This window comes from Salmo salar, chromosome ssa15 (assembly GCF_905237065.1).
Source record: "Salmo salar chromosome ssa15, Ssal_v3.1, whole genome shotgun sequence".
NCBI lineage: Eukaryota > Metazoa > Chordata > Actinopteri > Salmoniformes > Salmonidae > Salmo > Salmo salar.
The window spans coordinates 85,435,740-85,461,149 of NC_059456.1; the positions used below are offsets into that span (position 1 = coordinate 85,435,740).

The 25,410-nt window shown below is 44.1% G+C and overlaps 1 protein-coding gene across 5 annotated transcripts in view; it reads right to left on the reverse strand.

The window, feature by feature from the left end:
* Positions 1-9,335: 9,335 nt before the first annotated feature.
* The window catches only part of LOC106572395 (F-box only protein 6), a 45,462-nt gene continuing 29,387 nt past the window's right edge, over positions 9,336-25,410 (reverse strand). For all 5 annotated transcript variants that reach the window (XM_014146515.2, XM_014146516.2, XM_014146518.2 and 2 more), the window contains 3 exons: positions 12,599-12,694; positions 12,366-12,501; positions 9,336-10,473 (listed from right to left, as the gene is read on the reverse strand). In XM_014146515.2, the coding sequence (XP_014001990.1) occupies positions 10,261-10,473; positions 12,366-12,501; positions 12,599-12,694 (445 nt within the window). In that variant the 3' untranslated portion in view covers positions 9,336-10,260. The remainder of the gene's footprint in view (positions 10,474-12,365; positions 12,502-12,598; positions 12,695-25,410) is intronic.

Here is a 25,410-nt window from a genome sequence, read left to right on the forward strand (position 1 = left end):
TATTTCAGCTCACGAAACATTGGACCAACACTTTACATGTTGTGTTTTCATACTGTAGGTGATTAAAACAACTTGTATTGTATTTGAAAGTACAACTGCAAACTGTTTCCATTACTGCATTCAGTTAACAGATAATAATACAAATCTATGTAGTAATATTGTTGTAACAATCACCACCTTCCAGAGACACCTGAAACTCCACCTCTTTAAGGAATACCTGGGATAGGATTAAGTAATCCTTCTAACCCCCCCCCAAAAAAATATATATATAGATGTACTATTGTAAAGTGGTTGTTCCACTGGATATCATAAGGTGAATGCACCAATTTGTAAGTCGCTCTGGCTAAGAGCGTCTGCTAAATGACATAAATGTAATGTAAATGTAACAAAGCAACGTGCTGACTATGAACTGATACTTGGATAATGAAATACATTTTGTCTCCTCTCACAATAACTAATCAATTTCTTTGATCTAGAATCAAGCTAATAAATCAACTTGCTTTTAGGGCCCATAGGGTCAAGAGTTACATTAAAAGTCTGGGGTGTTCAGAGTTTAGAAATACAGCCATCCCTAAAATGTAATTTTAATGATGCAGTGCAAGACTATCAAGACAATTCCACACAGGTCTTCAATTCATTTTTATTCTCCATCATTTTGTTACATCCAAAAATGGAAGAAATTAGATTACAAATGGACACATTGTTCCAGGCCTAAATTACCCTGTGGGCAAAACTGGTTGAAATGACATCATCACAACCATCACATCCTTATAACCAGATTTGCTTGGAGGTAACCTGCCTTTTAGAACAGGGTTTAGGGAAGGGACGTCCCAAGTATCACAGATATTGTGGCGGAAGAATCAGAATTAGCTTGGTAACATAGATAAGATGTCTTATCTGCATAATGTCACACCTTGATCTGTTTCCCCTGACTTTGTGATTGTCTCCACCCCCCTCTAGGTGTCACCGATCTTCCCCTGTGTATTTGTACCTGTGTTCTCTGTTTGTCTGTTGCCAATTCGTTTTGTTTCGTCAAGCCTACCAGCGTTTTTCCCTCTGTTCCTGTTTTCTAGTTTTCCCGGTGTAGACCTTTTCTGCCTGCCCTGACCCTGCCTGCCGTCCTGTACCTTTGCCCCACCTATCTGGATTATGACCCCTGCCTGCCCTTGACCTGTCTTTTGCTTACCCCTGTTGGATTAATAAACTGTTGTTACTTCGACGTTGTCTGCATCTGAGTCTTACCTGAAACCCGCTACATAATATGCTTATATGATTGAACTGTTGAACTCTTGTTATTAGAATGTATCCCTTCGGACTCTGGTGTTGGCAGTTGCACTTCCTCCTTCATATGGGCCTCAGTCACCTGGGGCCCAGAGAGGGGAGAAGTCAGGCTTGTCTATCACATGTCCCTGTTGCTATGCAAAATATCAGAACGAAAAGAGGACAGGAGGGAACCTTGTCTTCACATGTAGATGTGTATCTTTACCTATTACAAACCATGTGAAGGGATGGCGTGATTAATGGGGAACCAATTACTTGTCCCCACAATGTCTGTGCGCAGTCACTCCCTCCTTCGGCTTTGGGGGAAATAAGGTCTGAGACAAGATGTGTGGGGTAGTGTCTGGAACCATTGTAAGTCATCTCTGATGTTGCACCTATCCTGGGATAGTGTAGGACCTAGAGGCTCACTCCCCTCAGTGAGCTGGTCTAGGCGTGTGGTCAAGGACATTAGTTTTTCTTGAGATAGGGGTATCTGGAGTTGACAATTGATTTCAGAGTCTTGTCTTAGGCACCAAACTCTACAATAAGAACAGTCTTCATGGCAAATGCTATCTGCCTGGGGGATTCCTCTTTCTCATATATCAAGTCTAACCTTGTGACCCATTCCACACATCTGCTGTTTGTCATGTAGACTAAGGGGGTGTATCCTTTGTGTCGGGGCTCTCAACGAATCATCTAAGAGTGGTTCGTCGACTAGCCATCGTTATCGCACAGCACTCAATCATGCCCTCACCCGTCTGAGCGGTCGGCTGTGAATGCCCTCACCCGCTATATAAACTCAGCAAAAAAAGAAATGTCCCTTTTTCAGGACCCTGTCTTTCAAAGATAATTGGTAAAAATCCGAACAACTTCACAGATCTTCATTGTAAAGGGTTTAAACACTGTTTCCCATGCTTGTTCAATGAACAATAAACAATTAATGAACATGCACCTGTGTAACGGTCGTTAAGACACTAACAGCTTACAGACGGTAGGCAATTAAGGTCACAGTTATGAAAACTTAGGACACTAAAGAGGCCTTTCTACTGACCCTGGAAAACACCAAAAGAAAGAGCAGGGTTCCTGCTCATCTGCGTGAACTTGCCTTAGGCATGCTGCAAGGTGGCATGAGGACTGCTGATGTGGCCAGGGCAATAAATTGCAATGTCCGTACTGTGAGATGCCTAAGACAGCGCTACAGGGAGACAGGACAGACAGCTGATTGTCCTCGCAGTGGCAGACCACATGTAACAACACCTGCACAGGATGGGTACATCCGAACACACACCTGCAGGACACGTACAGAATGGCAACAACAACTGCCCGAGTTACACCAGGAACGCACAATCCCTCCATCAGTGCTCAGACTGTCCGCAATAGGCTGAGAGAGGCTGGACTGAGGGCTTGTAGGCCTGTTGTAAGGCAGGTCCTCACAAGACATCACCGGCACCAACGTTGCCTATGGGCACAAACCCACCATCGCTGGACCAGACAGGACTGGCAAAAAGTGCTCTTCACTGACGAGTCACGGTTTTGTCTCACCAGGGGAGATGGTTGGATTCGCGTTTATCGTCGAAGGAATGAGCGTTACACCGAGGTCTGTAGTCTGGAGTGGGATCGATTTGGAGGGAGGGTCCGTCATGGTCTGGGGCGGTGTGTCACAGCATCATCGGACTGAGCTTGTTGCATTACAAGCAATCTCAAAGCTGTGCGTTACAGGGAAGACATACTCCCCCCTCATGTGGTACACTTCCTGCAGGCTCATCCTGACATGACCCTCCAGCATGAAAATGCCACCAGCCATACTGCTCGTTCTGTGCGTGATTTCCTGCAAGACAGGAATGTCAGTGCTCTGCCATGGCCAGAGAAGAGCCCGGATCTCAATCCCATTGAGTACGTCTGGGACCTGTTGGATCGGAGGGTGAGGGCTAGGGCCATTCCCCCCAGAAATGTCCGGGAACTTGCAAGTGCCTTGGTGGAAGAGTAGGGAAACATCTCCCAGCAAGAACTGGCAAATCTGGTACAGTCCATGAGGAGGAGATGCACTGCAGTACTTAATGCAGCTGGTGGCCACACCAGATACTGACTGTTACTTTTGATTTTGACCCCCCCCCCCTTTGTTCAGAGACACATTATTCCATATCTGTTAGTCACATGTCTGTGGAACTTATTCAGTTTATGTCTCAGTTGTTGAATCTTGTGTAAATATGTGTATGAACATAACATTAAGTTTGCTGAAAATAAACGCAGTTGACAGTGAGAGGACGTTTCTTTTTTTTTGCTGAGTTTACTTATAACTTATTGGTTTGGTTCTGTCCTCTATAGTGCTGTCCGGTTAGAAGATGATGTTGAGGCACATCACTGTACTCTTGATATTCACCACACGCATGCACTCACGCACGCATGCACACACACCCGTTTCCATTTGAAGATGTTTATATGATTTAGTAATCTGTATGACTTGGAATTTTATAGTTGTGGTTCTATAAAGACAAAGATAAGCACACATGAAAACAATTAGTTCATGGGTATAACTATGCAATATACATATGTACATGCAGGGGCACCCTCTCTCTTCAGCCTTGTGTGAGAATCTGCAAGACTGAGAATGTGCAACCAATGCAATAACACTTTTGTCAGTATGGAATAATACTACATATGACACAATAGGCAAAGCAGTATTGGAAACACTAACATTAAAGAAGAGTAACAGCCATAAAGTAGGACAAATGTCTGAAAGTTAAAGTAACAGTAAGTAATTAGTGGTAATTATTATTACACAGCATGTAAAACCCCCCAATAAACCCCCCTGCAACTTACATTTCGTTGTACGCACAACATTCAGACATTCGTGTTACTGTCAAAAACAGAAAGTCCTCAGAAACATGTTTCTTCTCCCTCTTTGGACAAGATAACACTCTGACCTGAGTGGGTGGGTGCAGTGTCCAGATGCACATTTCCAAGTGCTCTGATGGTTGGGAATGGCAGGGCTATGTAATTGAGTTTGATGCTCCATAAGTTTGTGCTATTATTGAATAAAAATTAGAGACTGGGTTGCTTAGGTAGGCAGAGGAGCCAAATTAATGAGACTTAAGGGAAATTGAAGGGACTGTGAGGGGAAGTTAGGTAGAGGAGAGGAGCAGGACAGCCTTTTTTACAATTCGTTTAAAATGGCCCACGACATGGTTTGTGAAATGATCTAAAATGCGCACAAATTCCATTATTAAGAAAAAAAAAAAAAGGTATCTCAGGTCATACGGGTCATATTTTTTATCATTTAGGCTAGACACAAGCTGCTCTCTTTGCTTTGAAGCTGCTCCATTTCCCCTCTCTGGCACTCTGAGGCTGCGTGACAGCAAACTTGCAAAGTCTACTCAAGCTGGCCTGTATGCTTGGTTATAACAGGTGATACATTGTATACATTGTATAATTGTATCAACTTTGCTCGCTCTGTGCGCTGTTCCAATGTAACACATTTACAAATCTAACAGAACCCATATCAGGGTCAGCATCCCCGCTCGTTATTACAGCTAAATTATATTTTTAAAAACTGATGGAGGAATAGGTGCTGTCGTGGAAATTTACAAGTCATGCTATCCTGTGTTTTACTGCTTAAAGAATAATCTCTCGTTATTCTAGTGTTTTTCTAACTTGATACAAATTTGTCTGTGTGACTTAGTTCTAAGACTGGGCATACAGCTAAAGAGACGTTTGGGTGCGACCGTAGCATGTGACATCCTGTGGGTTTACTATCTACAACAAGTCACATGTATGGAAACCTGCAGAAAGGAGCACATTATAGTGTTTGCTGTTGTGAATGCAGTTACACGGTTGAGCCCTCGGGCTATCAACCTCGTGCCACCTTAAATCTGCACAGACAACTAATTGCCTTTTACACACACCATCTGCTGAATGCCACATATACAAAAAGTATGTATTGTTCTATAAAATCAGAGACCCGACTATGCTTGTTAAGCTTTTGAAGGGTTAAAGTTGATTTTGGGGGTCTTCCATTGATTGTTGTTATTAATTTGCTTACGTGTCATTGTACTTATGCTCACTGTATAGCTGAATATTGAGACCTCTGTGTCGAGCTCACTGCCAAAACCCGCAGCCCCGCGTCTGAGAAAAGGTGAGAAAAGGGACTGTGGGTGATAGTGAGACAGAGAGACACCGTCTGTTTTGCTCTGAAACAAGGGCAGATTTGCATACCGCTGAGACAGGTTCTCAGAAACCTTGTGTTAGAAATAAGTTTTGACATAGATCACACCATAAGGTGTGATCTCGGGTATATAAGATCCTGTCTTTCTTTTGTTCGGGGCAGAACTCAGGAGATACCTTTTTTTTTTTGTTAATAATGGAATTTGTGCGCATTTTGTATGTCTGACGTTTGATCTTTGACTTCTGTCTACAGCTGTATTTTTATTAAAATTGTTATGATTTATAAGTGCACATTTTGAGTATTCCTTATTTGTTAAGTAAATAACAGAGCCCAGAAAAGTGGAACCAACACTTTCAATTCTGAACCATTCTTGGTGATGATTGATTGCTTCATTTTTGCAAATCTTCTAAAAGTGTTGTTTTCTTTGATTATAATTTCTACGACAATGCACAGGAAGAGCGGACGGCGCATACAAGAGACTAGTGGCTGTTGCTTAAATTCAATTGAATTTATTAAAAGACTTTATAAACATTTATAACCAGTGTCAGCAGGTTCTTTAGATTGGTAGGGCTGAAAAATTAGGTAGTATCATATGAAACGGTACTACGGTATTCTAAAACGTTGGTATCATAAGTATCATGAGGTTTTGGTACCCTAATTTAACCGTGGTAACGGTTTCCATGCAAAAAAGGAGAACAAAAAAAACAAGCCGTTTCAGTTATTATATATAGATTATTAAACCAAGCCATTTTCACATAACCTAATTTTCCACTTTCACTCAGAAAACCATTGGCCACAAGGTACACGGACCTTCTGTCAATTGGTCAAAGTATCCAGAAGTAGACTTCTGTTGATTTTGTGAGTGTCTTCTGCCCAGAGGGAGAGGGCACTACACCTTACGATCCTCAGGATGAGAACTGTGTCCGGCTTTGCTCTCCAAAGCAGAGCGCTGCTGAAGGGAGTGATAATTGGGGCATATTCAATCTGCTGATTCTGTTGCAAAATGTTTCTTAAATGAAGCAAACAGAACAAAACAGGGGGGGACCTACCCACTCAGACTGGTCTCAAAGACTAGATGTAACATGGTTAACGTAAATCCGGGACACTCAAATGAGTATGATATGTTACATTTGGTATGGTTACATAAGACAGATTACTTAAAGGCATATTGTATAAATTGCAACTAGTAACATATACAACGAAATGGATGATGGACAACCACAAATTAACATATGCAGTACCAAAGGAAATGTAACAATTTATGTACAGAACAATACATAATGCTCACGTTGACCCACTACCAAAACATTTCTGCAACATTGAAGCTCCCCAACAACACAGTGGCCTCCATCATTCTTAAATGGAAGATGTTTGGAATCACCAAGACTCTTCCAAGAGCTGGTCGCAAGGCAAAACTGATCAATTGGGGGAGAAGGGCCATGGTCAGGGTGACCAAGAACCCGATGGTAACCCTGACAGAATTCCAGAGTTCCTCTGTGGAGATGGGAGAACCATCCAGAAGGACAACCATCTCTGCAGCACTCCACCAAATCAGGCCTTCATAGTAGAATGGACAGACGTAAAAAGGAACATGACAGCCCACTTGGAGTTTGCCAAAAGGGACCTAAAGACTCAGACCATGAGAAACAAGATTCTCTGGTCTGATGAAACCAAAATTGAACTCTTTGGCCTGAATGTCAAGTATCACATCTGGAGGAAACCTGGCACCATCCCTACAGAGAAGCATGATGGTGGCAGCATCATGCTGTGGGGCCGTTTTTCAGCGGCATGGACTGAGAGACTAGTCAGGATCGAGGCAAAGATGAACTGAGCAAAGTACAGAGAGATCCTCGATTAAAACCTACTCAAGAGCGCTCAGGACCTCAGATGGGGGGGGGGAAGAGGTTCACCTTCCAACATGACAACGACCCTAAGCACACAGACAAAACAACGCAGGAGTGGTTTCAGGACAAGTATCAATGTCCTTGAGTGGCCCAGCCAGAGCCCGGACTAGAACCTGATCGAACATCTCTGGAGAGACCTGAAAATAGCTGTGCAACCAATCCAAACTGACAGAGCTTGAGAGGATCTGCAGAAAAGAATAGGAGAAACTCCCCAAATACAGGTGTGCAAAACTTTCAGCATCATACCCAAGAAGACTCAAGGCTGTAATCGCTGTTAGGTGCTTCAACAAAGTACTGAGTGAAGGGTCTGAATACTGTGGCCACTGTGTTCTTGGGGACTTTCAATACTGCAGAATTTCTGACATGCACTGTCAACTGTGGGAGCTTATATAGACAGGTGTGCCTTTCCAAATCATGTCCAATCAATTGAATCTACCACAGGTGGACTCCAATCAAGTTGTAGAAACATCTCAAGGATGATCAATGGAAACAGGATGCACCTGAACTCAATTTCAAGTCTCATAGCAAAGGGTCTGAACACTTATGTAAATAAGGTATTGTTTTTTTTATACATTTGCAAAAATTTCTAAATACATGTTTTCAATTTGTCACTATGGAGTATTGTGTGTAGATTTAACTGGTTTCCTCATCATGTAATCAATTTTGGAATAAGGCAGTAACGTAACAAAATGTGGAAAAAGTTAAGGGGTCTGAATACTTTCCGAATGCACTTCAAGTATGGGGGCCTCAGTATATTGATGTAGTGCCTGTATTGTTAGCAATTAATACTTAACAAATCAGGTAAACATTTTTTTTTATTAAAAAAATAAAAAATGTTTAAGAGTAAAAAGTTGTTTAACAAGTCATAATCTTGCATGGACTCACTGTGTGCAAGTGTTTAACATGATTTTGAATGACCTCATCTCTGTACCGCACACATACAGATAATTGTAAGGTCCCTCAGTTGAGCAGTGAATTTCAAAACACAGATTTAACCACAGACCAGGGAGGTTTTCCAATGCATTGCAAAGAAGGGCACATATTAGTAGATTAACATTGAATATCCCTTTGAGCATGAAGTTATTAATTACACTTGTGTATCAATACACCCAGTCACTACAAAAAAGATACAGGCGTCCTTCCTAACTCAGTTGCCGGAGAGAAAGGAAACCTCTCAGGGATTTTACCATGAGGCCAATGGTGATTTTAAAACTGTTACAGTTTAATGGCTGTGATAGGAGAAAACTGAGGATGGATCAAAAACACTAGTTATTCCACAATAATAACCTAAATGAGTGTGAAAAGGAAACCGGCACAGAATAAAAATATTTCAAAACTTTCATCCTGTTCGCAGTAAGGCACTAAACTAAAACTGGAAAGAAAAAAAGAAAAACGTGGCAAAGAAATTAACGCTTTTGTATTCGGGACAGAAGTTATGTTTGGGGCAAATCCAACAACACATCACAGAGTACCACTCTTCTAATTTTCAAGCATGATGGTGGCAGCATGATGTTATGGGTATGCTGGTCATCAGCAAAGACTAGAGGTTTTTTATTTTTATTTAAAGAAACAGAAGATATCTAACCACAGGCAAAATCCTAAGGGAAAACTTGGATCAGTCTGCTTTGCAACAGACAAATTCACCTTTCCAACAGGACAATAACCTAAAACACAAGGCCAAATATACACTGGAATTGCTTACCAAGACGTCATTGAACGTTCCTGAGTGGCCTAGTTAGTTTTGACTTAAATCCTTTTGAAAATCTATGGCAAGACTTGAAAATGGCTGTTTAGCAATGGTCAACAACCAACTTGACTTAGCTTAAATTTTAAAAAGAATGTGCAAATATTATACAATCCATGTATGCAAAGCTCTTAGAGACTTACCCAGAAAGACTCACTGCTGTAATCTCTGCCAAAGATGATTCTAACATTTGCCTCAGGGGTGTGAATACTTGTGTAAATGAGATCTGCATTTAATTTACAATAAATGAGCAACAATTATGGGGTAATGTGTATACATGTTTTAGAAAAATTTAATTAATACATTTTGAATTCTGGCTGTAACAAGAAAATGTGGAGTAAGTCAAGGGGTATGAATACTTTGAAGGCACTGTACATGACAACAATTACATTAAGATATAGGTGAGTACAAGCAAAAGCGTTCAACTACGTTTCTTAAAAGATGTTTTTGTCAAAATGGGTCAGACGTTTATGTACATAATACATTACATTCAAGTTCACACTTTCCTTTGGTCTGTCTTCCTCTGAATTGTACAGAGCAAAGCAGAAATACATTGAAGTATTCCAGGCATATAATGTGAATTTTTGCTTTGCTCTGTACAATTCAGAGATGGACACAAATGATAAAGGTAACAGACTTAATAGGGCGCTGGCCACCACTAGCTAGAACAGCTTCAATGTGCCTTAGCATACATATATTCTGTGTGATGAACTCCATTGTAGGGAGGCGTCACCATTCTTCCATGAGAAATTCCATAATTTGGTGTTTTGTTGGATGGTGGTGGAAAACGCTGTCTCAGGCACCGCTTCAGAATCTCCCATAAGTGTTCAATTGGGTTGAGATCTGGTGACTGAGACAGACCGACCACTATGCTCCTTTGAGACCCCTCTTTCAAAGTCACTGAGATCTCCTCTAGCAATAGTAACCAAAATAATGGGCAACTGGGCATTTTTATACATGACCCTAAGTACAATGGGATGTTAATTGCTTAATTAACTCAGGAACAACACCTGCGTGGAAGTACCTGTTTTCAATATACTTTGTATCCCTCATTTACTCAAGCATTTCCATTATTTTGGCAGTTACCTGTATTGTACAGCCAGAATCATTTATATCCACAGAGAAACATCAATGTGCCTATTGCCTAAGGCTGAAAAGACAGAAAGATGTACACTACGCTAAGAGAGGTTTCAAAGCGTGCAGGTCGGCAAAATATTCAAATATAACCTCTTAGGAGAGTAAATGGGAACACCGAAATCTCTGTCCACCGATGGGCAGATCTCGACGCTACTGTTGGTGACCCGAATTCCATACCAGCCGGCCCAGAACTGAGTGTCATTTCCTCCATGAATGAATCGGATGTAACGCACACCTGGTCCATAATTTTTGAACACATGAGTCATCTGAAACATTGAAAAGGTAATATGTTCAATTGTAATTAGTATGCTTTATTTAATTGGGAAATGTGTGTATGTATACATACCATACATACAAGTTTGGACACCTACTCATTCCAGGGTGAAGACCAACTATGAATTAACACATATGGCATCATATAGTAAACAAAAGTGTTAAACAAATCAACATTTATTTTGTGAGATTATTCAAAGTAGCTACCCGTTGCACACTCTTGGCATTCTCTCAACCAGCTTCATGAGGTAGTCACCTGGAATGCATTTCAATTAACAGTTGTGCCAAGTTAAGTTAATTACTGGAATTTCTTTCCTTAATGCGTTTGAGCCAATCAGTTGTGTTGTGACAAGGTAGGGGTGGCAGCGTAGCCTAGCGGTTAGAGCGTTGGACTAGTAACCGAAAGGTTGCAAGTTCAAATCCCCGAGCTGACAAGGTACAAATCTGTCGTTCTGCCCCTGAACAAGGCAGTTAACCCACTGTTCCTAGGCCGTTATTGAAAATAAGAATTTGTTCTTAACTGACTTGCCTAGTTAAATAAAGGTAAAAGAAAAATACAGAAGATAACCCTATTTGGTAAAAGACCAAGTCTATATTATAGCAAGAACAGCTCAAATTAGCTAAGAGAAACAGTCCTAAGACAGGGAGGTCTGTCAATGTGGAAAATTAAGAACTTTGACCGTTTCTTCAAATGCGGTCGCAAAAATCATCAAGCGCTATGAAACTAGCTCTCATGAGGACCGCCACAGGAAAGGAAGACTGCTGCTGCAGAGGATATATTCATTAGAGTTACCAGCCTCAGAAATTGCAGCCCAAATAAATGCTTCACCGAGTTCAAGTAACACACATCAACTGTTCAGAGGAGACTGCGTGAAACAGGCCTTCATGGTCAAATTGCTGCAAAGAAACTACTACTAAAGGACACTAATAACGAGACTTGCTTGGGCCAAGAAATACAATCAATGGACATTAGACCGGTGGAAATCTGCCCTTTGGTCTGATGAGTCCAAATTTGAGATTTTTGGTTCCAACCGCCTCGTCTTTGAGACGCAGAGTAGGTGAACGGATGATCGCAGCATTGGTAGTCCCCAATGTGAAGCATGGAGGAGGAAGTGTGATGGTGCTTTGCTAGTGACACTCAGTGATTTATTTAGAATTCAAGGCACACTGAACCAGCACGGCTACCACAGCAATCTACAGTGATGGCCATCCCATCTGGATTGCGCTTAGTGGGACTATCATTTGTTTTTCAAAAGGACAATGACCACAACACACCTTCAGGCTGTGTAAGGGCTGTTTGACCAAGGAGAGTGTGGAGTGCTGCATCAGATAACCTGGCTGCCACAAATCACCTGACCTCAACCCAAATGAGATGGTTTGGGATGAGTTGGACCGCAGAGTGAAGGAAAAGCAGCCAACAAGTGCTCAGCGTATGTGGGATCTCCTTCAAGACTGTTGGAATAGCATTCCAGGGGAAGCTGGTTGAGAGAATGCCAAGAGTGTACAAAGCTGTCAAGGCAAAGGGTGGCTACTTTGAAAAATCTAAAACATATTTTGATATGTTTAACACTTTTTTTGTTTAGTACATGATTCCATATGTGCCATTTCATAGTGTTGATGTCTTCACCATTATTCTACAATGTAGAAAACAGTAAAAATAAAGAAAAACCTGTGAAAAAGTGTGTATGCATGCGCAACGTTTTTACCTCGTTTTTATCTGCACTATTTAACTTTCAATTGTTTAGTGTGCACATTTTTTTTGTGCAATGCAGTCACTGAAAATGTCTAATGCACAAGACAAGGAGAAATCACATTGTTGATTGTGTACTCAGCTATTTACAGACCCATGTATATGGAGAATTATCTTAAAGTCTGAAGGTTTTACCTGATTCCATTTCTGATCATTCCACTGTTGAAAGACAACAGTATCTGGACTAAACTTCTTAATTGGCTTCTTCTTATGATTTAGCAACTCAACACAGATCTCATATTCAGATCCACAGTCCCAGCGTGGAGCATACCTGATATGGACACAAACATACAAGTTGTACAGTAGTCTATTCCTCTGACAAGTATAGAGTAGCAGACACTGAATGACAAAATCCTAATATTCCTCACCAGTCAGATATTATGATGTCGGGTTGAAAGTCATCCATGAAAGAAGGCCTGTAACCCTCTTTCTCCAAGTCAATCAGCTGAGACTTCCTGCAGGTCCTGAGATGAACCAAAGACAAGAGGACACACACAGCCAACACATTTACCATGGTTGATAGTAAGCAGCCTGAAAGCCATTTCAATTCAATGCATCATATCTAGGGGGCCATTTTTATAATTGTTTTATTTCACCTTTATTTAACCAGGTAGGCCAGTTGAGACAAAGTTGTCATTTACAACTGCAACCTGGCCAAGATAAAGCAAAGCAGTGTGACAGAGTTACATGGGATAAACAAACATAGTCAATAACACAATAGAAAAATATATGTACAGTTTGTGCAACTGTAGTAAGATTAGGGAGGTAAGGCAATAAATAGGCCATAGATGCAAAATAATTACAATTTAGCATTAACACTGGAGTGATAGATGTGCAAGTAGAGATAATGGGATGCAAAAGAGCAAAATACATAAATAAATAACAATATGGGGAGGAGGTAGTTGAGTGTGCCATTTACAGGTACAGTGATCGGTAAACTGCTCTGACAGCTGGTGCCTGAAGTTAGAGAGGGAGATAAGTCTCCAGCTTCAGTGATTTTTGCAATTCGTTCCAGTCATTGGCAGCAGAGAACTGGAAGTAAAGGCGGCCAAAGAAGGTATGGATTTTGGGGATGACCAGTGAAATAAACCTGCTGGAGAGTGTGCTACGGGTGGGTGTTGCTATGGTGACCAGTGAGCTGAGATGAGGCGGGGCTTTACCTAGGAAAGGCTTAGATGACCTGGAGCCAATGGGTTTAGCGACGAATATGTAGCGAGGGCCAGCCAACGAGAGCATACAGGTCGCAGTGGTGGGTAGTATATGGGGCTTTGGTGACAAAACGGATGGCACTGATAGACTGCATCCAATTTGCTGAGTAGAGTGTTGGAGGTGTCGCGTCTGGCATAATTAAAGTGAAGACTTATTTTATCAAATCAATTGTCTAATTATTATTACGTGATTAAACTAATCATGTAAATGTAATTAACTAGGAAGTCGGGGCACCAAGGAAAATCTTCAGATTACAAAGTTGTAATTTTCCTAATATAGTCTTCTAATTAATGAATTATTCTTTACCTCACGTTAGTTTCATTCCAAACGTCGTAAATTGTTGGTTATCTGCACGAACCCAGCCTTTACTATGAATCATCCATACACCAATTGTCTTAATCATTTATTTACTAACCAACTAAATAATCACAGAACTGCATAAACAAACAGATGTGGTTGCAAGGAAATGATAGGGGAGGTTCCCTAGTGGGTTAAGCCGATATGACGGCTTGGTAGACAAAGGGAAGTGGGTGTGGACTGAGAAGGGCGCGAAAGACAAGAGTCCCTACAAAGTTGCTAATTATATTAATTGAAATGCTAATCCTTTGCACATGAACACTCACTCATTCGGGAATAATTGCAATCAATGTCGTCGTGATCTCTGTTGGAATCGTCCGTCTTTCTGTTGGAAAGTTCATCCAAGCGTCTTTCGTGGTTAGAATGGATACTTCGGAGTACCATTCAGAAATGTTGTTCTAGAATAGCAGTTTCGGCGGTCTAGCTGCAGACTAGTAATTAGTATCTAAGATTTGCTCTTATTCTGTCGGGATCGATAGTCTGAGTTTAACCATTTCCACCCGTGTAGCCAATGCTCCACGTGGTTTGGTTAGGAATTCAACAACCTTAGGTTTTTGTGGTCTCTACTCAAACCTTCAGACCAAGTGTACCTCGATCACCGAGGGAGCGAAGAGGATCTCCTCAGGTGTGGGATTTATTCGTAACAGTAGAAAAGGGCTGTCCCATGAGCTAGATCATGTCGGTACTCATGGAGGCGGGACTTAAACTTTAAAGGGAATACAATTCTCTCACATTAACAGTTTAAAATCACATTACATGATTTCACAAATAGTTTCATCTTTACTCATTCATTTTATACAATAATTAGACTTTAATGTCATAACGGAGGCTCCTGTATAAACAGAGTTATGGTAATGTGGCTGTATTGTCTTTCATGAGGTCACAAACATGAAACAAAACAGACCGGTTCGTAGCTGGCTTCTCCACCGACCGTTTACACATTCTCCAAAACATGGATATTGTTCAGTTCAAGTTCTGTGGTGTAGAAGAAGTTCCTTTGCCCTCTCTATGTGTCTTTTTCTGCATGGCCAGGAGGAAAGTTTCCTCCAGGAATTTATGACCTGAGATAACAGAACCTGGGTGTTGTAGGGAGAGAGGGAGAAGCCACTCTATAACCAAAGAGGGCTACGTCATGACAGAGGCTATTTTGTAAATGACATCGCCGTAGTCAAGGATCGATAGGATAGTCAGTTTTATGAGGGTATGTTTGGCAGCATGAGTGAAGGAGGCTTTGTTGCAAAATAGGAAGCTGATTCTAGATTTAATTTTGGATTGGAGATGCTTAACATGAGTCGAAGGAGAGTTCACAGTCTAACCAGACACCTAGGTATTTGTAGTTGTCCGCATATTCTAAGTCAGAACCGTCCAGAGTAGTGATGCTAGTCGGGCGGGCAGCAGCAGGTTGAAGAGCATGCATTTAGTTTTACTAGCATTTAAAAGCAGTTGGAGGCCACAGAAGGAGTGTTGTATGGCATTGAAGCTCATTTGGAGGTTTGTTAACAGTGTCCAAAGGGCCAGATGTATACAGAATGGTGTTGTCTGCGTAGAGGTGAATCAGAAGAGTCACCAGCAGCAAGAGCGACATTGAGATACATAAAGACAGACATACCGAGAGAAAAGAGTCAGCCCGAGAATTGAACCCTGTGGCACCCCCATATACTGCCAGACAACAGGCCCTCTGATTTGACACACTGAGCTCTGAGAAGTAGTTGGTGAACCAGGCGAGGGAGTCATTTGAGAAAACAAGGCTATCGAGTCTGCCAATAAGAATGCGGTGATTGACAAAGTCGAAAGCCTTGGCCAGGTCGATGAAGACGGCTGCACAGTACTGTCTTTTATCGATGGTGGTTATGATATTGTTTAGGACCTTGAGCGTGACTGAGGTGCACCCATGACCAGCTCAGAAACCATATTGTATAGTGAAGGTACAGTGGGATTTGAAATGGTCGATGATCTGTTAACTTGGCTTTCGAATATTTTAGAAAGGCAGGGCAGGATGGATATAAGTCTAACAGTTTGGGTCTAGAGTGTCTCCCCCTTTGGAAAGCTGCCACAGTCATCCCCCTCTTCAGTCTTTGGGGATCTCAGACGATACGAAAGATATGTTGAACAGGCAAGTAATAGGGGTGGCAACAATTTCTGCGGATAACTTTAGAAAGAGAGGGTCCAGATTGTCTAGCCCAGCTGATTTATAAGGATCCAGATTTTGAATCTCTTTCAGAACATCAGCTGTATGGATTTGGGTGAAGGAGAAGCAGGGGGGACTTGGGCAAGTTTCTGCAGGAGGTGCAGAGCTGTTGGCTGGGTTAGGGGTAGTCAGGTGGTAAGCATGGCTAGCCGTAGAAAAATCCCTATTGAAATTATCGTAGATTTATCAGTGATGACAGTGTTCCCTTAGCCTCAGTACAGTGGGCAGCTGGGAGGAGGTGCTCTTATTCTCCATGGACTTTAAGTTTGTGCTACAGGATGCAAATTTGTTTGAAAAAGCTAGCCTTAGCTTTCCTAACTGACTGTGTATATTGGTTCCTGACTTCCCTGAAAAGTTGCATATCGCGGGGGCTATTCGATGCTAATGCAGTACGCCACAGGATGTTTTTGTGCTGGTCAAGGGCAGTCAAGTCTGGGGTGAAACAAGGGTTATATCTGTTCTTAGTTCTACATTTTTTGAATGGGGCATGCTTATTTAAGATGGTGAGGAAAGCACTTTTAAAGAGCAACCAGGCATCTTCTGACGGGATGAAGTCAATATCCTTCCAGGATACCCGGGCCAGGTCGATTAGAAAGGCCTGCTCGCTGAAGTGTTTTAGGGAGTATTTGACAGTGATGAGGGGTGGCCGTTTAACCGCGGTCCCATTACGGACACAGGCAATGTTCACTGAGATCCTGGTTGAAGACAGCAGAGGTGTATTTAGAGGGCAAGTTGGTCAAGAGGATATCTATGGAAAAGTTCTGGCCTGGTTTAGATCTTATCTGTCGGAAAGATATCAGTTCGTCTCTGTGAATGGTTTGTCCTCTGACAAATCAATTGTAAATTTCGGTGTTCCTCAAGGTTCCGTTTTAGGACCACTATTGTTTTCACTATATATTTTACCTCTTGGGGATGTCATTCGAAAACATCATGTTAAATTTCACTGCTATGCGGACGACACACAGCTGTACATTTCAATGAAACATGGTGAAGCCCCAAAATTGCCCTCGCTAGAAGCCTGTGTTTCAGACATAAAGAAGTGGATGGCTGCAAACTTTCTACTTTTAAACTCGGACAAAACAGAGATGCTTGTTCTAGGTCCCAAGAAACAAAGAGATCTTCTGTTGAATCTGACAATTAATCTGGATGGTTGTACAATCGTCTCAAATAAAACTGTGAAGGACCTCGGCGTTACTCTGGACCCTGATCTCTCTTTTGATGAACATATCAAGACTGTTTCAAGGACAGCTTTTTTCCATCTACGTAACATTGCAAAAATCAGAAACTTTCTGTCCAAAAATGACGCAGAAAAATTAATCCATGCTTTTGTTACTTCTAGGCTGGACTACTGCAATGCTCTACTTTCCGGCTACCCGGATAAAGCACTAAACAAACTTCAGTTAGTGCTAAATACGGCTGCTAGAATCCTGACTAGAACCAAAAAGTTTGATCATATTACTCCAGTGCTAGCCTCCCTACACTGGCTTCCTGTTAAGGCAAGGGCTGATTTCAAGGTTTTACTGCTAACCTACAAAGCATTACATGGGCTTGCTCCTACTTATCTTTCCGATTTGGTCCTGCCGTACATACCTACACGTACGCTACGGTCACAAGACGCAGGCCTCCTAATTGTCCCTAGAATTTCTAAGCAAACGGCTGGAGGTAGGGCTTTCTCCTATAGAGCTCCATTTTTATGGAATGGTCTGCCTACCAATGTGAGAGACGCAGACTCAGTCTCAACCTTTAAGTCTTTACTGAAGACGCATCTCTTCAGTAGGTCCTATGATTAAGTATAGTCTGGCCCAGGAGTGTGAAGGTGAACGGAAAGGCTGGAGCAACGAACCGCCCTTGCTGTCTCTGCCTTGCCGGTTCCCCTCTTTCCACTGGGATTCTCTGCCTCAAACCCTTTTACAGGGGCTGAGTCACTGGCTTACTGGTGTTCTTCCATGCCGTCCATGGGAGGGGTGCGTCACTTGAGTGGGTTGAGTCACTGACGTGGTCTTCCTGTCTGGGTTGGCGCCCCCCCTTGGGTTGTGCCGTGGCGGAGATCGTTGTGGGCTATACTCGGCCTCGTCTTAGGACGGTAAGTTGGTGGTTGGAGACATCCCTCTAGTGGTGTGGGGGCTGTGCTTTGGCAAAGTGGGTGGGGTTATATCCTGCCTGTTTGGCCCTGTCCGGGGTATCATCGGATGGGGCCACAGTGTCTTCTGATCCCTCCTGTCTCAGCCTCCAGTATTTATGCTGCAGTAGTTTATGTGTCGGGGGCTAGGGTCAGTCTGTTACATCTGGAGTATTTCTCTTGTCTTATCCGGTGTCCTGTGTGAATTTAAATATGCTCTCTCTAATTCTCTCTTTCTGTCTTTCTCTCGGAGGACCTGAGCCCTAGGACCATGCCTCAGGACTACCTGGTATGATGACTCCTTGCTGTCCCCAGTCCACCTGGCCGTGCTGCTGCTCCAGTCTCAACTGCTCTGCCTGCGGCTATGGAACCCTGACCTGTTCACCGGACGTGCTTGTTGCACCCTCGACAACTACTATGATTATTATTATTTGACCATGCTGGTCATTTATGAACATTTTAACATCTTGACCATGTTCTGTTATAATATCCACCCTGCACAGCCAGAAGAGGACTGGCCACCCCTCATAGCCTGGTTCCTCTCTAGGTTTCTTCCAAGGTTTTTGGCCTTTCTAGGGAGTTTTTCCTAGGGAGTTTTTCCTAGCCACCGTGCTTCTTTCACATGCATTGCTTGCTGTTTGGGGTTTTAGGCGGGGTTTCTGTACAGCACTTTGAGATATCAGCTGATGTACGAAGGGCTATATAAATACATTTGATTTGATCTATGAGGGTGCCCATGCTTACGGATTTAGGGTTGTACCTGGTAGGTTCCTTGATAATTTGTGTGAGATCGAGGGCATCTAGCTTAGATTGTAGGGTGGCCGGGGTGTTAAGCATATCCCAGTTTTGTCACCTAACAGTACGAACTCTGAAGATTGAATAGATGGGGGGGGGGGGGTAATCACAGTGTCCAGGGCACAACTGGGGGCTGAGGGGGGTCTATAACAAGCAGCAACGGTGAGAGACGCATTTCTGGAAAGGTGGATTTTTAGAAGTAGAAGCTCGAATTGTTTGGGCACGGACCTGGGTAGTATGACAGAACTCGGCAGGCTCTCTCTGCAGAAGATTGAAACTCCGCCAGTTGTGTAGTTGGGGATGGACATTTCTGAATTTTGTGGCCTTCCTAAGCCAGGATTCAGACACGGCCAAGACATCAGGGTTGGCGGAGTGTGCTAAAGCAATGAATAAAACAAACTTGGGGAGGAGGATTCTGATGTTAACATGCATGAAACCAAGGCTTTTACATTACAGAAGTCAACAAATGAGAGCGCCTGAGGAATAGGTGTGGTGCTGGGGGCTACAGGGCCTGGGTTAACCTCTACATCACCAGAGGAGGAGTAGGATAAGGGTACTGCTAAAGGCTATAAGAACTGGTCGTCTAGTGCGTTGGGAACAGAGAATAAAAGGAGCAGATTTCTGGGCATGGTAGAATAGAGTCAGGGCATAATGTACAGACAAGGGTATGGCAGGATGCGAGTACAGTGGAGGTAAACCTAGGCATTGAGTGACGATGAGCAGTTGTGTCTCTGGAGGCACCAGTTAAGCCAGGTGAGGTCTGTGTGGGGTGGGACAAAAGAGCTATCTAAGGCATGTTGGGTGGGGCTGAGGGGTCTACAGTGAAATAAAACTAGAACTAACCTAAACGGAAGTAGACAAGGCATATTGACATTAGGGAGAGGCATGTGTAGCCAAGTGATCATAGGGTCCAATGAGCAGCAATAGGTGAGTCAGGGAGCTGTTTGGTAGCCGCTACACGAGCTGGAGACACGGCGATTCAAAAAACTAGCGGGCCAGGGCTAGCAGATGATCTTTCGACAGCAAACCTCCTCAGACGATTATGATGGCAGACCAGTCGTGATGGATTGGCGGGGCTCCGTGTCAGCAATAAAGGGTCCAGGCCAATTGGCAAAAGAGGTATTGTAGCCCAAGAATTAGCTGGGAGACCTCTTCAGCTAGTCGGGAGATGGGCCTAGCTCGAGGCTAGCTCAAGGCTAACTGGTGTTTTCTTTGAGACAGAGGCGTTAGCCAGAAGTAGCCACTCAGGTTGGAGCTAGCTAGCTGCGATGATCTGGTGTAATGATCCAGAGCTTGCGGTAGGAATCCGGTGATGTGCTAGAGAAAAAGCAGTCCGATGTGCTCTGGGTTGATATCGCGCTGTGCAGACAGACAGGTATTAAGCGGGCTGAAGCTGGCTGGTGTCTGAGTTAAACGGTGAAGACAGCTAGCAGTGGCTAACTGACAACTAGCTAGTAGCTAGTTAGCTGGCTAGCTCCTGATGGAGGTTCCGGTTCTAAAGTATAAAAACAGCAGATCCGTACCACATTGGGTGAGGCAGGTTGCAGGAAAATATCTTCAGTCCGTAGATGGAAAGTGAGATTAAAATATATATGAAAAAAAAGACTATTTACACAGGACAAGACAAACACACGTCCAACTGCTACGCCATCTTGGTTTAGATCCTTAGAGCCATATACAGTGCCTTTAGAAAGTATTCACACCTCTTGACTTTTTCTACATTTTGTTGTTAGTTTAATCAATTTTAAATTCAGACTAAGATTGGTATATTGTGTGTAGGCCAGTGACACAATGTCAAAGTGAAATTATGTTTAGAAATGTTTACAAATTAAAGATGCATTATGTAACTTTTTGGGCAACACGACCAAATTCACAGAAATGTGGGTTATAGATGTCATTTTCATTGAAAGCAAGTCTAAGCTGCAGTAGATCTGTTCTATGTGCACATTTCTATGCTTTACATGCTTAAGTCTAATTTTTGCATCTTTTACTTTTGGTTTTGTACACCAGCTTCAAACAGCTGAAAATACAATATTCTAGGTTATGGAAAATATATTTTACAGCGGTTTAGATGATTCTCTACACCTGCTTGTTTTGTCAAACTGAAATTAGGCAAACTGTTCAAATGTTAGCAACCAGGAAATGGCAGAGTGATTCCTGTTTGGTGCATCTTAAATTAAAAATTAAAAGCTGAAATGTCTTCAGTCAATAAGTGTTAAGGCTTCAACATGCTTCAGTCAGCATGCTTCAGGGGGCTGGCACCTAGCTGAGCTTGTCTAGCCGCACAAGTGTGCGAGCATATTCCCTTAAGACGTTTGCTTGATAAAATGAGAAAATAGCGGCAATAGACCACCTTAGTGTCATTGGGCACAGGGACTAAGGTAACCTGCCAAAATGACTACCGACCCGTAGCACTCACGTCTGTAGCCATGAAGTGCTTTGAAAGGCTGGTCATGGCTCACATCAACACCATTATCCCAGAAACCCTAGACCCACTCCAATTTGCATATCACACCAACAGATCCACAGATGCAATCTCTATTGCACTCAACTTGGCCTTTCCCACCAAGACAAAAGGAACACCTATGTGAGAAAGACACGGTGCACTGGGTGGGTTTCACGGAAGAATACTGTACCAAGTTATCTAGCTGAATAAACTAAGTATGAGCCTATTCCTGGAAACATTGAACCACTGTAGTTTACAGCAATTATCATTTCTAAGTGGAAGTTGGAATAGTTATATTTGAGTGTTTCAGTGAATGGTTAGTGAGGGAGGACCTGCTCTCTCGCTTCCCCAGTTGTTTAGTTAATTTTCATTCCAATCTCCTTTGCATTAGCGTAGCCTCTCCTGTAGCCTGTCAACTATGTGTCTGTCTATCCCTGTTCTCTCCTCTCTGCACAGGCCACACAAACGCTTCACACCGCATGGCCGCTGCCACTCTAACCTGGTGGTCCCAGCACGCACGACCCACGTGGAGTTCCAGGTCTCCGGCAGCCTCTGGAACTGCTGGTCTGCGGCCAACAAGGCAGAGTTCATATCAGCCTATGCTATCCTCCAGTCCCTCGACTTCTTGGCGCTGACAGAAACATGGATTACCACAGAAAACACTGCTACTCCTACTGCTCTCTCCTTGTCTGACCATGTGTTCTCGCACAACCCGAGAGCATCTGATCAGCGGGGTGGCGGGACTAGAATCCTCATCTCTCCCAAGTGGACATTCTCTCTTTCTCCCCTGACCCATCTGTCTGTCTATCTCCTTTGAATTCCATGCTGTCACAATCAATAGCCCATTCAAGCTTAACATCCTTATCATTTATCGCCCACCAGGTTCCCTTGGAGAGTTCATCAATGAGCTTGACGCCTTGATAAGTTCCTTTCCTGAGGATGGCTCACCCCTCACAATTCTGGGTGACTTTAACCTCCCTACGTCTACCTTTGACTCATTTCTCTCTGCCACCTCCTTTCCACTCCTCTCCTCTTTTGGCCTCACCCTCTCACCGTCCCCCGCCTACTCATAAGGCAGGCAATACGCTTGACCTCATCTTTACTAGATGCTGTTCCTCTACCAATCTCACTGCAACTCCCTTCCAAGTCTCCGACCACTACCTTGTATCCTTTTCCTTCTCGCTCTCCTCCAACACTACTCACTCTGCCCCTACTCAGATGGTATTGCGCCGTCACAACCTCGCTCTCTCTCTCCCGCTACCCTCTCCTCTTCCATCCTATCATCTCTTCCCTCTGCTCAATCCTTCTCCAACCAATCTCCTGATTCTGCCTCCTCAACCCTCCTCTCCTCCCTTTCTGCATCCTTTGACTCTCTATGTCCCCTATCCTCCCGGCCGGCTCGGTCCTCCCCTCCTGCTCCGTGGCTTGACGACTCATTGCGAGCTCACAGAACAGGGCTCCGGGCAGCCGAGCGGAAATGGAGGAAAACTATCCTCCCTGTGGACCTGGCATCTTTTCACTCCCTCCTCTCCACATTTTCTTCCTCTGTTTCTGCTGCTAAAGCCACTTTCTACCACTCTAAATTCCAAGCATCTGCCTCTAACCCTAGGAAGCTCTTTACCACCTTCTCCTCCCTCCTGAATCCTCCCCCCCACTCTGCGGACGACTTTGTCAACCATTTTGAAAAGAAGGTTGAAGACATCCGATCCTTGTTTGTTAAGTCAAATGACACCGCTGGTCCTGCTCACATTGCCCTATGCTTTGACCTCTTTCTCCCCTCTCTCTCCAGATGAAATCTTGCGACTTGTGACGGCCGGCCGCCCAACAACCTGCCTGCTTGACCCTATCCCCTCTCTTCTCCAGACCATTTCCGGAGACCTTCTTCCCTACCTCACCTCGCTCATCAACTCATCCTTGACCGCTGGCTACGTCCCTTCTGTTTTCAAGAGAGCGAGAGTTGCACCCCTTCTCAAAAAAACTACACTCGATCCATCCAATGTCAACAACTACAGACCAGTATCCCTTCTTTCTTTCCTCTCCAAAACTCTTGAGCGTGCCGTCCTTGGCCAGCTCTCTTGCTATCTCTCTCAGAATGACCTTCTTGATCCAAATCAGTCAGGTTTCAAGACTGGTCATTCAACTGAGACTGCTCTTCTCTGACACGGAGGCTCTCCGCACTGCTAAAGCTAACTCTCTCTCTCTCCTCTGCTCTCATCCTTCTAGACCCATCTGCTGCCTTTGATACTGTGAACCATCAGATCCTCCTTTCCACCCTCTCCGAGTTGGGCATCTCCGGCGCGGCTCACTCTTGGATTGCGTCCTACCTGACAAGTCGCTCCTACCAGGTGGCATGGCGAGAATCCGTCTCCGCACAATGTGCTCTCACCACAGATGTCCCCCAGGGCTCAGTTCTAGGCCCTCTCCTATTCTCGCTATACACCAAGTCACTTGGCTCTGTCATGTCCTCACAGGGTCTCTCCTATCATTGCTACGCAGACGACACACAATTAATCTTCTCCTTTCCCCCTTCAGATAACCAGGTGGCGAATCGCATCTCTGCATGTCTGGCAGACATCAGTGTGGATGACGGATCACCACCTCAAGCTGAACCTCGGAAAGACGGAGCTGCTCTTCCTCCCGGGGAAGGACTGCCCGTTCCATGATCTCGCCATCACGGTTGACAACTCCATTGTGTCCTCCTCCCAGAGTGCTAAGAGTCTTGGCGTGACCCTGGACAACACCCTGTCGTTCTCTGCTAACATCAAGGCGGTGACCCGATCCTGTAGGTTCATGCTCTACAACATTCGCAGAGTACGACCCTGCCTCACACAGGAAGCGGCGCAGGTCCTAATCCAGGCACTTGTCATCTCCCGTCTGGATTACTGCAACTCGCTGTTGGCGGGGCTCCCTGCCTGTGCCATCAAACCCCTACAACTCATCTAGAACGCCGCAGCCCGTCTGGTGTTCAACCTTCCCAAGTTCTCTCACGTCACCTTCCCAAGTTCTCTCATGTCACCCCGCTCCTCCGCACACTCCACTGGCTTCCAGTTGAAGCTCGCATCTGCTACAAGACCATGGTGCTTGCCTACGGAGCTGTGAGGGGAACGGCACCTCCGTACCTTCAGGCTCTGATCAGTCCCTACACCCAAAGAAGGGCACTGCGTTCATCCACCTCTGGCCTGCTCGCCTCCCTACCTCTGCGGAAGCACAGTTCCCGCTCAGCCCAGTCAAAAAAAACTGTTCGCTGCTCTGGCACCCCAATGGTGGAACAAGCTCCCACACGACGCCAGGACAGCCGAGTCAATCACCACCTTCCGGAGACACCTGAAACCCCACCTCTTTAAGGAATACCTGGGATAGGACATCAAGTGATGACAACGGTGGTAGGGCTGATCACCGACAATGATGAGCCAGCCTATAGGGAGGTCATAGACATGGTCGTGTGGTGCCAAGACAACCTCCTCTCCCTCAACGTGATCAAGACAAGGGAGATGATTGTGGACTACAGGAAAAGGAGGACCGTGCACGCCCCCATTCTCATCGATGGGGCTGTAGTGGATCAGGTTGAGAGCTTCAAGTTCCTTGGTGTCCACATCACCAAGACAGTCGTGAAGAGGGCACTACAACGCCTATTGCCTCTCAGGAGACTGAAAAGACTTGGCATGGGTCCAAAGAAGGTTCTACAACATCCTGACTGGTTGCATCACTGCCTGCTATGGCAACTGCTTGGCCTCCGACCGCAAGGCACTACAGAGGAAGAGTGCATACTGCCCAGTACATCACTGGGGCCAAGCTTCCTGCCATCCAGGACCTCTATACCAGGCAGTGTCAGAGGAAGGCCCTAAAAATTGTAAAAAAAGACTCCAGCCACCCTAGTCATAGACTGTTCTCTCTGCTACCGCACGGCAAGCGGTACCAGAGCGCCAATTCGAGGTCCAAAAGGCTTCTTAACAGCTTCTATCCCCAAGACATAAGACTCCTAAACAGCTCAAAGGGCTACTCAGACCCCTCTTTTACACTGATGCTACTCTCGGTTTATAATCTATGCATAGTCACTTCAACTCTA